The sequence below is a fragment of the Salvia hispanica genome, chromosome 6 (assembly GCF_023119035.1).
Source record: "Salvia hispanica cultivar TCC Black 2014 chromosome 6, UniMelb_Shisp_WGS_1.0, whole genome shotgun sequence".
NCBI lineage: Eukaryota > Viridiplantae > Streptophyta > Magnoliopsida > Lamiales > Lamiaceae > Salvia > Salvia hispanica.
In genome coordinates, this window is record NC_062970.1 from 16,334,031 (window position 1) to 16,349,172 (window position 15,142).

The 15,142-nt window shown below is 34.2% G+C and overlaps 1 protein-coding gene across 1 annotated transcript; it reads right to left on the reverse strand.

Moving 5' to 3' along the window:
• Positions 1-4,510: 4,510 nt before the first annotated feature.
• On the reverse strand, positions 4,511-7,948 carry LOC125194797 (pumilio homolog 12-like). The gene is made up of 5 exons (XM_048093018.1): positions 7,086-7,948; positions 6,833-6,995; positions 5,198-5,361; positions 4,846-5,113; positions 4,511-4,766 (listed from the first exon to the last, which is right to left on the reverse strand). Exons 1-5 carry the CDS (start codon positions 7,946-7,948, stop codon positions 4,650-4,652), a joined length of 1,575 nt encoding a protein of 524 aa, XP_047948975.1. The 3' UTR covers positions 4,511-4,649.
• Between the last annotated feature and the right edge of the window lie 7,194 nt (positions 7,949-15,142).

Consider the following 15,142-nt stretch of genomic DNA (forward strand, 5'->3'; position numbering starts at 1 on the left):
GTTTGAAATAGCTCGGGAGGGGTGCGTTATATTGCTAACTATTTAAGTTGCTAACTCTGCAAACTCATCAATACAGGGCATTAAAAATGTCAACATGGTGATATCAAAATGTCAACATGGTGATATCAAAATGTCAACACATTATATGAAGTTCAACAAAATTATGCGTTGACATTTTAATGTCATCGTGTTTACATTTTTAATGCATTGCATTGATGAGTTTGCAAGTTAGCAACTTAAGAAAGTTAGCAATTGATCACACTCCTAGATCGGGATATGATTTTAAGTTTTGTACTTATAAAAAGTACCCTATTTATAATGTATTTTTTTTGGTAATTATCTTATTTACAATATTGTTATGTATAAAAAAACATTGTTGTTTGCCTTAATTCTAGGGGCCTAAATTTGCATTTAGTCCATTCAAATTACCGGTGGACTTGAAAAGACTAATACTTTAAAGAGGAAAGGCCAAAATTGGTCCTGAATATTATCTTTTGGATTTTTTGATTCTGAACATATGGAAATTTGATCATTTTGGTCATCCGTCAACATTTCCGTTAAAAACTAACGGTCAACGGATTTAATCTCGATTTTGACCAAATTAAACTTTTAATTTTGATTTTTTACTCCCTAATTAATTTTCTAATTATTTTTATAAATATTCTTTTAAAATTAGAGGTCGGAGGTTTCCCTTTTCTGACTAAGTACGCCAGAAACCGGCGCCGAAGAATTTATTCAGCATCTCTTTCTCAAGCTCAATCACCTCTGCGTTCTCGTACGGCGACGAATCGAAGGCGGTGGAGACGCTCCTGCTGCTTTCGGAGCTGCCAAGCTGGAAGAAGTAGTCACCGTCGTCGTCATCTTCTAAATTATGCTCATTTAAATCGTCGAATCCTCAGTAAACAGCGGTGAATTATTTGTTCTTGTCAATTTCTCCCAATCTAGAGATCTGCAGATTTGAGATGGTTATCCGGAATCGAAAAATCAACACTTGTGCAGTTAGGAGATTCAACAACCCAATTGATCGATACCAATCTTTATCAATCAAAAAATGCCTCTCCAAACCCTCCCAATATCTCTCCAGAACCCCGCATGGGCAGCAGCAGTCCACCGCCGCGCAATCCGCCGTTGCTCCACCCGGCCATCTCCACCCTCCCCCGCCTCATTCCGCCGCACGATGAGAAGTCGCTGTCAAGCAGCGGCTGCCGCGACGACGCCGCGGGCAGCCTAAATTGTCTCGTCATTTTTGTTGGAATTAGTATTCAAATTTCTCAATTGAAATCCCCTCTTTGATCTTCTCCTTCCTTCACCAAACAAATCCAGATAACTGCACATTCAATTAGAATTATTTTATAATTAGGGAGTAGAAAATATAATAAAAAATTTAATTTGGTCAAAATCGGGGGTTGACCTTTAGTTTTTAACGGAACAGTTAGTCCAGGACCAAAATGATCAAATTTCCATCTGTTCAGGACCAAAAAATCCAAAAGATAATGTTTAGGACCAAAAACGTAAAATGACCATATGTTCAGGACCGATTTTGGCTTTTACTCTACTTTAAATATGCATATGTTTCTTATCTTATTATTATTTTTTTTTATACTCCCCAGACTCATTATTATAAGCGGACTCTTAATCTTTTTTTTGACCTTACATCCAAATTGAGTCATTTTTTTTGGCAAAATATAACACAATTACTCTTTCTTACTTTATCATCGTTAAGCTCCTCTACTTTATTTTCTCTCCTATTTCATTTTCTTTCCATCAAGTCTTTAAATATTAGTTGTATTTCATTTAATTTTGTACCCTAAAGAACGCTTCACTTATAGGGGATAGAGGGGTATTTAACATGAGTATATTTGTTGTGTATGAATCAAAACCGATGTACATAGAGATTATTGATATTAAAGTTATAGTTATACTCCCTCCGTTCACAATTTATAATTTCACTTTGACTCGGCACGTAGTTGTAAGAATTGTGAAAAAAGTGATAGTAAAAGTTAGTAAAACGTAGGTCCTATTTTTTTATACTCCATCCACTCCCATTAAAAATAGACTATTTCCATTTTGATTTGTCCCATAAAAATAATTCACTCATATTTTTGGTATCTTCTTTCACCATAATGAGGTGAACCTTATTCTCTACTAATATACTTAAATAACTGTTTCTTCTACCTCTCTTAATATATTTTACTTTACTAATTATGCATTATATCACGTATCACTCCAAATGTCTTTGTTTTTATAATAAATTGGGACATTATTTTATGCATTACATCACGTGTCATTCCAAATGTCTGTATTTTTATAGTAAACTAGTGTTAGCCCACGCACTATGCACGGCATAAAATATTTTTGTTTTATTAATTAGACATTGTGAATAATTCAAATAAAAAAAAAAAATAACATCATTACATAAGATTAAAAAATAAAATATACTTAATACGTAATAGTCGCAATATGTTAGATAATTATAAATATAAATTAAATCAACATGAAAATATTTGTTATTACAACACTTATATTGGTCTTTACAATAAAGAAAATAACCATCCTTAACACATACACACTTTAATATTATAATACTATCAATGTTCAGTTGATTTAATTATTTAATATATAGCTAAAACATATAAGTAGGACAATATTATCGCTATAAAAAGATAAAATAATAAACAACAAAACAAATAAAAAATACACATATATAAACATTAGAACAATAAAATAAAAGTTAGTAAGTCATGAAAAATAGAGAAAAGAGATATAGTAAAACACAAACCACATCTACTGCTAAACTCTTCTTCAACTTATTTTTCTCCTTAATCTCTAAATTGATGACTTATGTTGTATGCATATGCGCAAATACAAATGTGATATTGTATGGTTTTTGTCTTCTTTGCTTCCTTCGCCATTTCGTTGCCTTTTTAGGCGTTTTTCTTTGCATGAAAATTATGAAAGTGACGAAGTTGACGACGAATGTATAACCCTGTAGGTTCAAAATATTTTAGATAGCCAACAACTTATGTGATTCCTTTATTTGTAAAAAGTAAAATATTGTAACCTAGATGGTAAAATAAAACAAATTAACGTGAAGAAAATACTTAGATATGAACTAATATTAGTAAAATAGAATGATCTTCAAAATAGGATTTAAAGTGCTATTTGTCTTTTACCATCTTTTGCACAACTCTCTCCCCTACCTCCGACTCACATCTTCGGCACTTCATCTTTCACTCTCTCACATGACACCTGCTCCACCTCATTTACGGTTTCTACAATGATAGAACATGTATTTATAGACAAAGATCACCAACAATTTCTAAAACCTTTCAAATGCAACTATACATCGCAAAGATGAAAGAACATTTGTCTAGCTAATAAAATAGTATAATTAATCAACAAGTTGTAGTGCAGTTGGCAGCGCAGAGCTGTGGTGACCTTGAGGTCACGGGTTCAAACCCCACCACCCGCTGGGAGACTTTCGGCCTTAATCCGCAAGCCCGGTCGGACAGGATTAATACGATTCCGCCAAAGGTGGATTCGGAACACCTGTGGTCAAACCAAAAAAAAAAAAAAGTATAATTAAGACAAATATTAATTTATGATATAAATAAAAACAACGTTAGAAATCATTGGTATAGTCATATTCAATTCATACTGATTATTACATTCACTAAATTGTGAGTAAATAATTGAAATTATTTTTGACAATGTATTTGAAAATGATGCATAATTAAATTATTAGATGCAAAATTAAAGTAATTTAATGCCACACTCTAATGGCGGTTACATCATTTGGTCAAATTCCAAAAGAATATTATTACTACCAAATGAAATGAATTAAAAGTAATCAATGAGAATAATAATTGTAACTACTGCATTAAAATTTTTCAAAATTAAATTTATTTAATCAAAATTTAATTTTAATTATTGCATTTACATCCATTACACAAAATAGTTATTTAAAACCTCCCAAAACTCGTCTTTTATATATGTATAAAACTATAAATAAATTAGATTGCGACATTATCTCATGGACGAAAGAGTAATTATTATACTAAGAATTTGTAGTTAAATGTATGTTATAAATTTGAGTAAAATGTCAAACTTTTTAATAATGTGATCTTATAGTCAACACTAGGTAAAATGCGGTCCGTGTATTTTAATTTGACTCTTTATGTCATTATTATCGTTGAAAGAACGCTGTGATCGTGTTTTGAGAAAGAGCTTGTTTAATCAAAATGCAATGGAAGATAGGATATCTGATTTTTCACGAAAATCAAAATAGAGATGGAATTCCAAACCAATTAACCCTGTAAACTTCGTACTACCAATTCAAAAATGTCGACTTGTCTTTTCTTTTTTTATTCTTTGAATTATTTGCTATTGAAATTTATATTACTAAGATTATATTAGGGTAATCATTAGGCAAGGTGCAAAAACTAGTTGTCCATTAACTGCCTCAATCGCACAGTGCATACTTAATAACAAACGCCTCCCAACCAGACAAAACGTTGTTCTAACAAAACCACAACAAACACACAGAGAGAGATAGAGGAGAGAAGAAAGCAGTCCAACAAGACGAAATTAGGTAGAAAAATGGGAGGTTGGGAGAGAAACAGACAGACAAGAAGCAAGCTGTAAAGGAATCATACACGAGGCTTGTTTCCTTTGATACACTGAAGCACACGCTTTCCATGTGGATGGCTATGCAAGTTTGGATGATGCGCCTGAATCAGACTTATCATTGCACTCCGCAGAGCTCCCTACAACAACCATCTTAGCTAGTCACAACTTTAAAACAAAACAAAAAAAGGGACAGAGATGCTGGAATTGTTAAGTTACCTTGGTTGCTGTAAATGAAGTCTGAGCAACGTAGTTTCCGTAGGGATCTTGAAGAACCCTCAAGAAATGAGGGCTGAAGATGATTTCCTCAATGATTGACACTCTTTGGCTCTCTTGTAATATATCTTTCTCTTTCAAAAACTTCTCCACCACATTCGACCCATATTTGCTCATCGACAAAGGCACAAAGCTCCCACGAAGCTGGGTGATTATGTCTGCCGTCGCCTGCTGTATTTTCAGCCCTATTATGTACTGAACCACATAGTTGCTGCATAAAATTAATTAATTAATTAGAATTATAGAGAAAGAGATAGTAGAAGCTAATGAATGAGTGAGATTAAGATAAACCAACCCGTAGAGATGTTCAGAAAGCATGATTGAGTTGTTGTTGATTTCAGAAATGAGGCGGTCGCGTGTGTCGCCTGTAGCGTGCTCCACGCAGAGTTGGAGAACGCAGCAACCGTTCTTGTCCGTGGCTATCTCCATACAGTGATCAGCTACCACGTTCAGTATATGCTGCAAAAACGTGTTCAATTAATCATAGTAAGCTACCATTAATAATACTAAGACTTTTACGTTGGAAGAAACCAAAATGGTCAATTGAGATTTGTAAATTAGTATCTATAGAACTTCACCAAGAAATTTTTGCTAGGTACATGTGCCATAACAAAATGCTACTAGTAACTCTAAATTAGGTCGCGGTTAAACAATCAGAATTTTATTTTTGAGAAAAAACTAAGGCACTTGTAAATGCTTGAGTGAAAATATTTAGTGATGAACTAAACAAATATAGATGAACTAAACAAATATAGTACTAGTAGCGAATGATGAGAAGGGATCACCTCATGCATTATATACTACATTTCATAATACATAGTTAAAAAAGTGACAAGTGGATCTCATTTTATAAAAAAAAAGTTACTAATATTTCCAACAAAATCTCCGTGAGGTATTTAAACTTTATACCAAATATTAAAATCGTACTTTACTCAAATCAATTTCAGTTCATATGCTCAAATTTTAATAAAACAAAATAAATAATGTCAAATTTACTATTTTTTTTTCTAATACTATTTCACTTAATTATGCTCAGTTTTTTTTTTTAAAAATGGGAAAAGTTTATATAATCACCCCAAAACTATTTCAATTAATCATGCTCTGGGGAAGGTTTATATAATCACCCCAAAACCTATTTCAATTAATCATGCTCTGGGGAAGGTTTATATAATCACCCCAAAACCTTGATTAACTTGCTTAGGTCTTTTAAATACTTTCCATTCAATAAAACTGTAAAATATACGTTTGCATATTAAAGTATTTTATATAGTTGTATATTTCAACTTTAGTAACTATGTTCTTACATATTTTTATAATTGATGTTTTCATCCTGAATTAGTGTGCAAATTTACTTTTAGAGTTACTGATTTATAATTGAATCATATATATAGTATTGTAGAGTATTGTAGAAGATTTTGTATACCTTTATATTCATTTAGATACTAATAATAGTATAGTAGTAATAGTATAAATTCCAATTATAAATACTATAAGAATAACTAGTCATTTAGCTAGTTCTAAGTGGGATTATTGAAGATAGTGTGTATTAAAAGTTTCAATTACACTTATTCTGTATTTAATAATATAAAAAGTATGATTTTAATAAGATATGAATAAAGAAAAAATTAACTTTTCATTGAGTTCATGAATTATTCCGTTTTGGAATATATGTTGTGTGTTTTTAGAATGAGAGATGAGAGATGTTTGCAATGTTTTTCAAGATACAATACAAAAAATATTAGTATACTTTTAAATTGATACAACGACAGTTATGAGGATATAAGTGGATCAAATATGTTGGACCACTTGTCAGTTTTTTAAATGGTGTATTATGAAATATAGGAGTATATAAACTTGTCATTTTTTTAATGGGTGCATTATGAAACGTAGTATATAATGTATAATGTATAAGATGATCTCATGAAAGTACCTTCTTTTCTTCAAAAGTAAATAGCTTCAAGCAATACTGAATGACATGATGGCCATTGGGGTCTTTTGTAAGAAGAAGCGTTATACGCTTTAGAACAGATATAACAAGACGTCTTTGGTCCGCCGTCGTTAGATACTCCAACAATTTCTGCACAGATCTACTTCTGCACGTGTACAAAATCATTCTTCATTCAACAACAAACCCTAATTAATCAATAAACAAAAATATGTAAAAGGAGAAATAGGTACTATACCCATGAGTATTAACGCAGATATTCATGAATCTGTGTTCGTCACTAACGACATTCATGAGCAACTGCGTCATTTGCTCGTGATTGCAGATTGCCAGAAACTTCTGTACAAGATAATTTCCAAACTGATCGACCATTAACTCACAAATATGATCTTTTACCTCCATGAATATCATCTGAATATCCTCCACCTTCCCCTCCTCGAACTTACTCTGCAAGAATCTGCACCCCTGCTGATCCCTCGCCACCGCAAATATCCTCCCCCTCAGATCCTCCAGCGACGTCAGGCTGCGAGTCTGCCGCGGCCGCCACGTCCGCCCGAAGTACCTCTCCATCCCCATCGAATTCGCCGCTTGATAATGATGATGATTATACCCCATGTTAATGTTGTAATCATAGGGCGAGTGCATCCCCATCTCCTCCAAATCGGAGTTGATTTGCAATCCTCTCGCTGCCGATTGGACCCTCATCTGCCTCATCTCGTAGCCGTTTCTCACGTAGCCATTTCTCTCGTAGCTACGGCGGTTGTCGTTGTAATTAGGCAGGCGGTTGTCGTTGTAATTAGGCAGCGGCAGCTGTGAAAGGGGAAGATAATTAGACTGGGCGGCGGGCGGGCCGAGGGTGAGGTTGGCGATTTGGGATTCGAGTAGAGCTTCCCTGATGTGGAAATCGGAGTTGGTGCCGAGGGAGAGGAAAGGGGAAGAATTGTGGTTTCCGAAGGGCAAAAAAGTGGAATTGGAATGGCTTCCGGTGTCCGATTGAAGATAGGGGTTAGCGAAAAAGGCATCCGGGGCCGGCAGAAGGTTTCCGGGCATGGTGTTGAATTCATGAGAGGGAAACCAATCAACATCATCATGACGTTCCATGGTAACCGATGGAGCAGCAAAGGCAATTTCTTGATTAAGAGTTAATGGTGAAATTTAAAAAGTTTAGACTTTAGAGGAAGGCGGCTATATATATGGGAAGCCGAATCGGAGAAGATTTGATTCTACCACAAAATAAGGAACCGATCGTTATTAGGGTTTTACTTGAGATTTTAATCGTCTGCATGCATACACACATTATATGTATTTAATTTAATTTCTCTCATAATTATCTCCTTATCTTTATGAAATCTTTTCAACAAATAGATCATTTTTTTCCAAATGCGTCGTTCCTTATTGTGAACACCACCATGTATCTTTTTTCACCAACACAAGAGTGCTTAAATTATTATTTACATAGATATATAGTTAAATTAAGCTCCTATTCAAACAAGATTCAAACTTGACAATTTCTTTATTAGTAGTATATACATTTTGGACGAGTTTATAAATTTAAAATTTTGGATTTTGTTCCTTTGTGCATGCCAGGACGGAACTAGAAATTTATATAAGCCGGAGCTAAAATTCTAAAAAATGGTAAACGTAATAATACTCCATATAAATGATATTTTCATAAATCGTACATTTCCTACTTATTTCACAAAGTTTAGTCAAATAATCACGTAACATTTGAAATCAAAATGTTAAATTACGAAATTTTAATTTTCTGTCTTTTGGTATATTTGAAACAACGTTGTTTCATTAAAGTAAGAGAAGAAAAATATTTATTTTAATAAAATGCATCATTTTAAATAGCATCCTAAGTCGATGGAGCATTTTGTACACGTATAAGATAAGTGAAAGAACTTAAAAAATCATAATTTAATATTTTAATTTTAAACAATATTTAAAAGTGAAAAAATTTAAAAATATACATATAATTAAATATTTTAATTTTAGACCTAATAGATTGACTAAAATTTAATTAAATTTTATAATTTAAATTACTATTAATACTTTTTATATTACTAATAGAGAAATACAACAAAAATCAAAGATATTCAAAGTATATTATATTTGAATAAACTAGCAATTCACCTAAAATATAAATACATAATCAGTATAAAAAAGGCATAATATTGAATCAAAGACAAAATCACAATATTTATATGGATATTTTTTTCCGAATCCGATTATGACTAAACTCTTCTCTTTATTTAATTTTTTTATTTATAGATCGTGATTTGAAAGGCCAAAAATTTAAAAGCAACAAGAATCTCAACTTATTAAGATTATGATTTTACTTTACACAAATATTTAACTGAATTAACATAAGTACATAACTGTATGTATTTCATTCTTTTTAACTACCTGCCATATCCCACCAAAATTATCATTCAATAGCTCAACAAATAGAGGAAAAATTCCAAAGTGGGATTCTTTGGCTAGGTTCAAACTACATTTTCTTTTCTTTTTTTTTCAAATATTTTTGTTATTTATTTTGTAAAATTTTAATTAGTATTTTATGTCATTTGGTGTCTCATTTGCATTTGTTTTATTATAAACCATTATTTTTAAAATTTCGGATTAGTTATTAATTATTGAGATTGATTCATCCAAAGTTTGGGTGTATAATAATATTATGTTTTAAGAATAAATTACAAAATGGCAATATTATTAGTGTGACATGATAAATTGAAGGGCATGGATCTTTTCCGGATTTAAACAACTTAGTTATGGAAATTACCTTTAATTCAAAAATAAAATAATAATAGAGTCAATTGAACTCTATGATCTTACGAAAAATAGTCTATTAATTTCAATAAGATTACACGGCTTCATATGCTATGCCTTGATTGAAAAATGTATATATAGTAGATAAATAAATTTGTTCCAACAATCATGGGAACACTATATATGCATTAATTCCTAGGTTTGGCCGAAAATGTTTCTATTCCCTAAAATATTACATATTATATTACTTCCAATAAGAAATGTATGTGAAATAAGAAATATTTATAAATAAATAAGTAAATAAATAAAAATATCTTGTCATAAAAAACCGTTTCCAATATTATATGTGTATACAATTAGTTATTTTAAAAGAAAATATCCCTATAAATCTATAATCTAGCTCTAAAACTGTCAGAGAATGGAGCTGAATTTGTGTGTTGAAGAAGGAGTGTAAACTTGAGGGAGAAGAAGAGAGGTTTGACAGAAAGTAAGACTCTATTATTGAATTCAATTACAACTCTAGATACAAGCAATGCTCTTATATGGATGAGCACAAAACAAGAAGCAAGAAACTTCTCTGCCTAACCGAAAAGAAACTAACTCAAACCCTTACTATTCCAACGGCTAGTTTCTAAAAACTTTCTAACTTTCCAACTAACTCCATTTGCAAGCCTAAGCTGAATATTAATCCACCTCACAACAATCTCCACCTTGGACTAAGTATTCAGCCTCAGACATCAACTGGACTCATATTCATCAACTTCAAGCAGTAATCAAATTTTTCTTTGCTCAAAGACTTAGTTAGCACATCAGATGGATTATGTGCAGTATTAATCTTCACCACCCTTATCTGACCATTCTCCACCTCATCTCTGATGAATTGAAGCCTCACATCTATGTGCTTGCACCTCTCATGAAACACCTGGTGCTTTGCAAGACAAATAGCTCCATTATTATCACAATGGATTGTCACAGCTTGTTGTACTATGCCAAAGTCTGTTGTTATCCCTTTCAACCAGAAGAAAACAACATGCACCTCACCCTCTACAATAGTGTCCCATTTAACCTCTCAACAACACTATTTTGTTGTGGATTTCCAGGTACAGTTTTATGTCTTTTCATTCCTTTGCTTTTACAGAAAACATCAAAATCTTTAGATAAGTACTCTAAGTCATTATCTGTTCTAAGACATTTCAATGAAGAGCCTTTCTCAAGCTCAACCTCACTGCACCAATTCTTGAACACAGTAAAGGCCTTAGTTTTTTCTTTCAAAATATAGACCCATGCCTTCCTAGAGTAGTCATCTATTATTGACATATAGTACCTGCCCCCTCCCATAGAATTCACAGGAGCAAGTCCCCACAGATCAGAGTGTGCATAGTCAAGAGAAGAGGCAGAAACATGCTTACCTGCTGGAAATGACTTTTTCTTGGTCTTTCCCAACAAGCAATATTCACATGGATCCATCTTCTTGATGGGGTTTGGTACCCCTTGCACAGCGGAAGACTTGTACAAAACAAATAAATCAGACACGGATCTATTTGACCGATTATGCGATTAATCAATTCACATGTTAAACAGATAATTGCATGCTAGAACGCAAATAATTCATGCTCATGAAAAGTAAATCCTAAAACATGAATTCTACGGTTTAGAGTTACCGATTTGATTCTCCAAAGAATCGACGATTGCTCGCGCCTTCTCCACGTGATGATCTTCGATACTAGACCACGGATCTTCTCTCTCGGTTCCCGAACTGTATCTCGATATCAGGGTGGGCTGATCTTATCAAAATACTAGGACTCGAATAAAGAAGACAGAAGAAATCCTTTTGGGAATAGGAGTAGAATTCGAAATCTCCTTCAGCTGGAGAGTTTCGAAATTTTCGAAAATTTTGAGAAATAAAATTGTGATGATTCTGTCTCCTTTATTCTCCTATTTATATTAAGTTCCTTATGGGCCCAGACAGGGATCTATGGAAGGTTTTGGATATGGGCTCCCCCAATTAGCTTTTTACTAATTAAATTGAACCCACAATTTAATACAAGCTTATATTGGAATATTACGAGCAGCCACTACAGAAGTAATATTGAACTCTCCCCATCCAAATCCGAAATTACAAGTAATCCGGGTTTCCGTTGTTTATTATTTATTTCCCGCGCTTAAGATATAAATGACCATTAATTAATTAATGCCTGCTATGGACTTAATTAATTAACATCTTATTAATTCCAAGAGTGGACTTAGCAAGAAACATTTATTTATTATTCATAGAGTAATAATACTCCAACTGGCCAGTTTTCCGAATAATAAAACCTTGTTCGAGCTCCTCTTGAGGACATTATTAAACGAGACTCACCTCGTGCACGTTTCAACATAATAGCAATCCTAGCACCGCTAGATATTAAGCACCACTACCTAATATATCAGGATTATTGGGTTGCGAAAAACCCGCACCATTTGACAAGTCAAAGTAGTGCATAATCAATACCGTATGCTCAATGCTAACATATGTAGATTAAGAAATAGTATTTTATCAAGACCTAGTCTTTCGGTAGATAGCATAAAGACACGTCTTGCTGTTAGATCCGTTCAGTGCTATACCACACCAATGTCATCTTATTTCAGTAAGGCTTAGAAATATGCGGACTGACATTGCAACCTTTCACGATAGGTAGCCAAAGCCTATCTAGGTTGTGAAATTCTTCTTTTTCTTTTGCAAAGCATTGCATAGATCTGACCGTGTTACCTTAAAGTGGACGACGCCCACAACCGGTCTACTAAGCAAAAGACTTAGACTTTGTTTACTTCTTATGCATTTAAATGTTTGTAAAATATCTTATAAATGCACAAGCAAACACAATGTAATAATAATAGTGATTCTATTCGTGCGAGACTGCTCGAATAATACTGAATCGGGTTAATAGTGGATTGTAGAGTTTTACGTATACAAACAAGATTCTATTCGCGCGAAACTTGCTCGAAACATGCTTTTCAGTATACCAAACCTAACACTTCTACCCAACATCACCACCAATCGGGCCCCTCTTGATGAGCTGCTTCAGGCTCCCCTGTGCAGGGTGTCCAAGTCTTAGATGCCATAGGCTCAATTGTGGCAAATTCACCACATTTGCTTCCCCAACAATGACAGTAGCATCAAGATAATAAAGGCTTCTGACCCTCTTAGCAATCATCTTCTCTTCAGAGCCCTTGAGAACTACCATCTTTCCATTTGAAGAAGTAAATGAGTATCCCTTAAGCTCCAATGTCCCAAGTGAAATGAGATTTCTCTTGACTTGAGGAATTAACCTCACATCACTGAGGATTTTGACAGATCCATCATGCATCCTCATCTTTATTCTGCCAATACCTCTTATTTGGCAGACTTGGTCATTTCCAAGAAGAACAGATCCAGAGGTCTCCACCAAATCTTGAAACCACTCCAGATTAGCACTCATGTGAAAAGAACAGCCCGAGTCCATAATCCATGAACTCTTATCATTTATCTCTATCACATTCATAACCTTAGCCGTGTCACCCCATCACTACTCACCACATTGCTATTCCCTTGATTTTTAGTGGCTTGCTTGCTTTTCCAAGCATAGCAATCTTTCTTAAGATGGCCAGGCTTTTTACATCAATGGCATGAACGAGTTTCCTTGGCTCCATTGGTCTTAGATTTCGGCTCCTCAAACTTCTTCTTGAATTTCTTCTTACTGAACTTCTTGATGTTGAGAGACTCTGCTTGAGGTTCTGATCGCCTTGTTGCTCCTTTCTGAAATTCTTTGGCCATGAGAGCCGCATGAACCTCTGATAGCGTGATCGGTTTGTCCCTTCCATATAGGATAGCATCCCTCATTTGATCATAGGAATTTGGTAGAGCGTTGAGGACAATAATTGCTTTATCTTCGTCACTAATTTTGACATCCACGGCTTCAAGATCATTGATCGATTTGGTGAAGTCCTCCAATTGTTCAATAATGGACTTCTCTTCTATAAAACTGTATGAGTAAAGCCTTCTCTTCATATAAAGTCGATTGGCCAGAGATTTAGCCAAATAAACTTCATCAAGCTTGGCCAAGATTGCAGCCGTCGTCTTCTCTGACTGGACTTCCCTTGGTACCTTATCACCAAGACACAAAATCACAGTGCTGTGCGCCTTGAGCTGCTTTTGCTTTTTCTTCGGAATCTATCGGAGCTAAAGCCGCCGCGAGCCCTTGCTGGATAAGAATGGCACGCATCTTAATTTTCCATAGACCGTAGTCATTCTTTCCAGTAAATTTCTCCGCATCAAGTCGCGTCGCCGTCTTCAACTCTTGATCGTGGATTCGATTCCCACCGGACGGTGCCAATTGTTAGAGAATGGAGCTGAATTTGTGTGTTGAAGAAGGAGTGTAAACTTGAGGGAGAAGAAGAGATGTTTGACAGAAAGTGAGACTCTATTATTGAACTCAATTACAACTCTAGATACAAGCAATGCTCTTATATGAATGAGCACAAAACAAGAAGCAAGAAACTTCTCCGCCTAATCCAAAAGAAACTAACTCAAACCCTTACTATTCCAATGGCTAGTTTCTAACAACTTTCTAACTTTCCAACTAACTCCATTTGCAAGCCTAAGCTGAATATTAATCCACCTCACAACAAAAACCGTCCTATACATTACATATATAGTAAAATTTTATTTTCAAAAAGAAAAATATCCCTATAATTTAGCTCTCGGAAGTCGGAACCACCTACAACATTATATAAGCAGCCCTTCTCTTATTTCTCTTTATTATTCTTTGTTAGTGAAAATCTTTGACTCTCTTTCTAGTTTGTCCGCCCGATATATTACACAAACACAAACCCTTAGGAATATCTTCCGTTCGGTAGAGGATTTGTGTGGTTAAGAAGCTCACTCTTCGCGTTCGAAAGATCTTTCTTAAGATACGACCCTCTCCAATGGCGGATCCAGGATCCGGAAACGGAGGGGGCGGAATATATAGTATTAGCTTGATTTAGTGCGGACATGGCTATTTTTTTCGTTGTTCGGGGTGACGGCGGAGGCAAACGGAGGGGGCGAACATGGTAATTTTACGTCCCGATAAAGGAAAAATAGTTGCGCGGAGGGGGCGACCCCCCCCTAGATCTGCCACTGACCCCCTCTCTTGCAAGAACTCGAGCAACTGGAACATCAGACGCCTATCCATGAAAAATAAAGTAGTGAGTGAATGAATTTTTGGATACCAAATATCAATATATATAGTTCCTACGAAATGGAGAGTTTCTATTCATACAAACCTATGTGAGACATGGTGAGTGAGTGAATTTCATTGTTCCAGATGGTCATTTTTATAGAAATTTAGTAGTTCTTTGGCATTCTTCTCGGTTGGAATGACTCTTTGAATACAATATCATTTTTATAAATTAAATGAATAGTAAATATTTTGTGGAGTAAATCTTCAACCTTTCAGATTAGGGTCTATTAATGAAAAACAGTTTTAGAGATATTTAAATAAATAATAAACGTTATGCACAGTA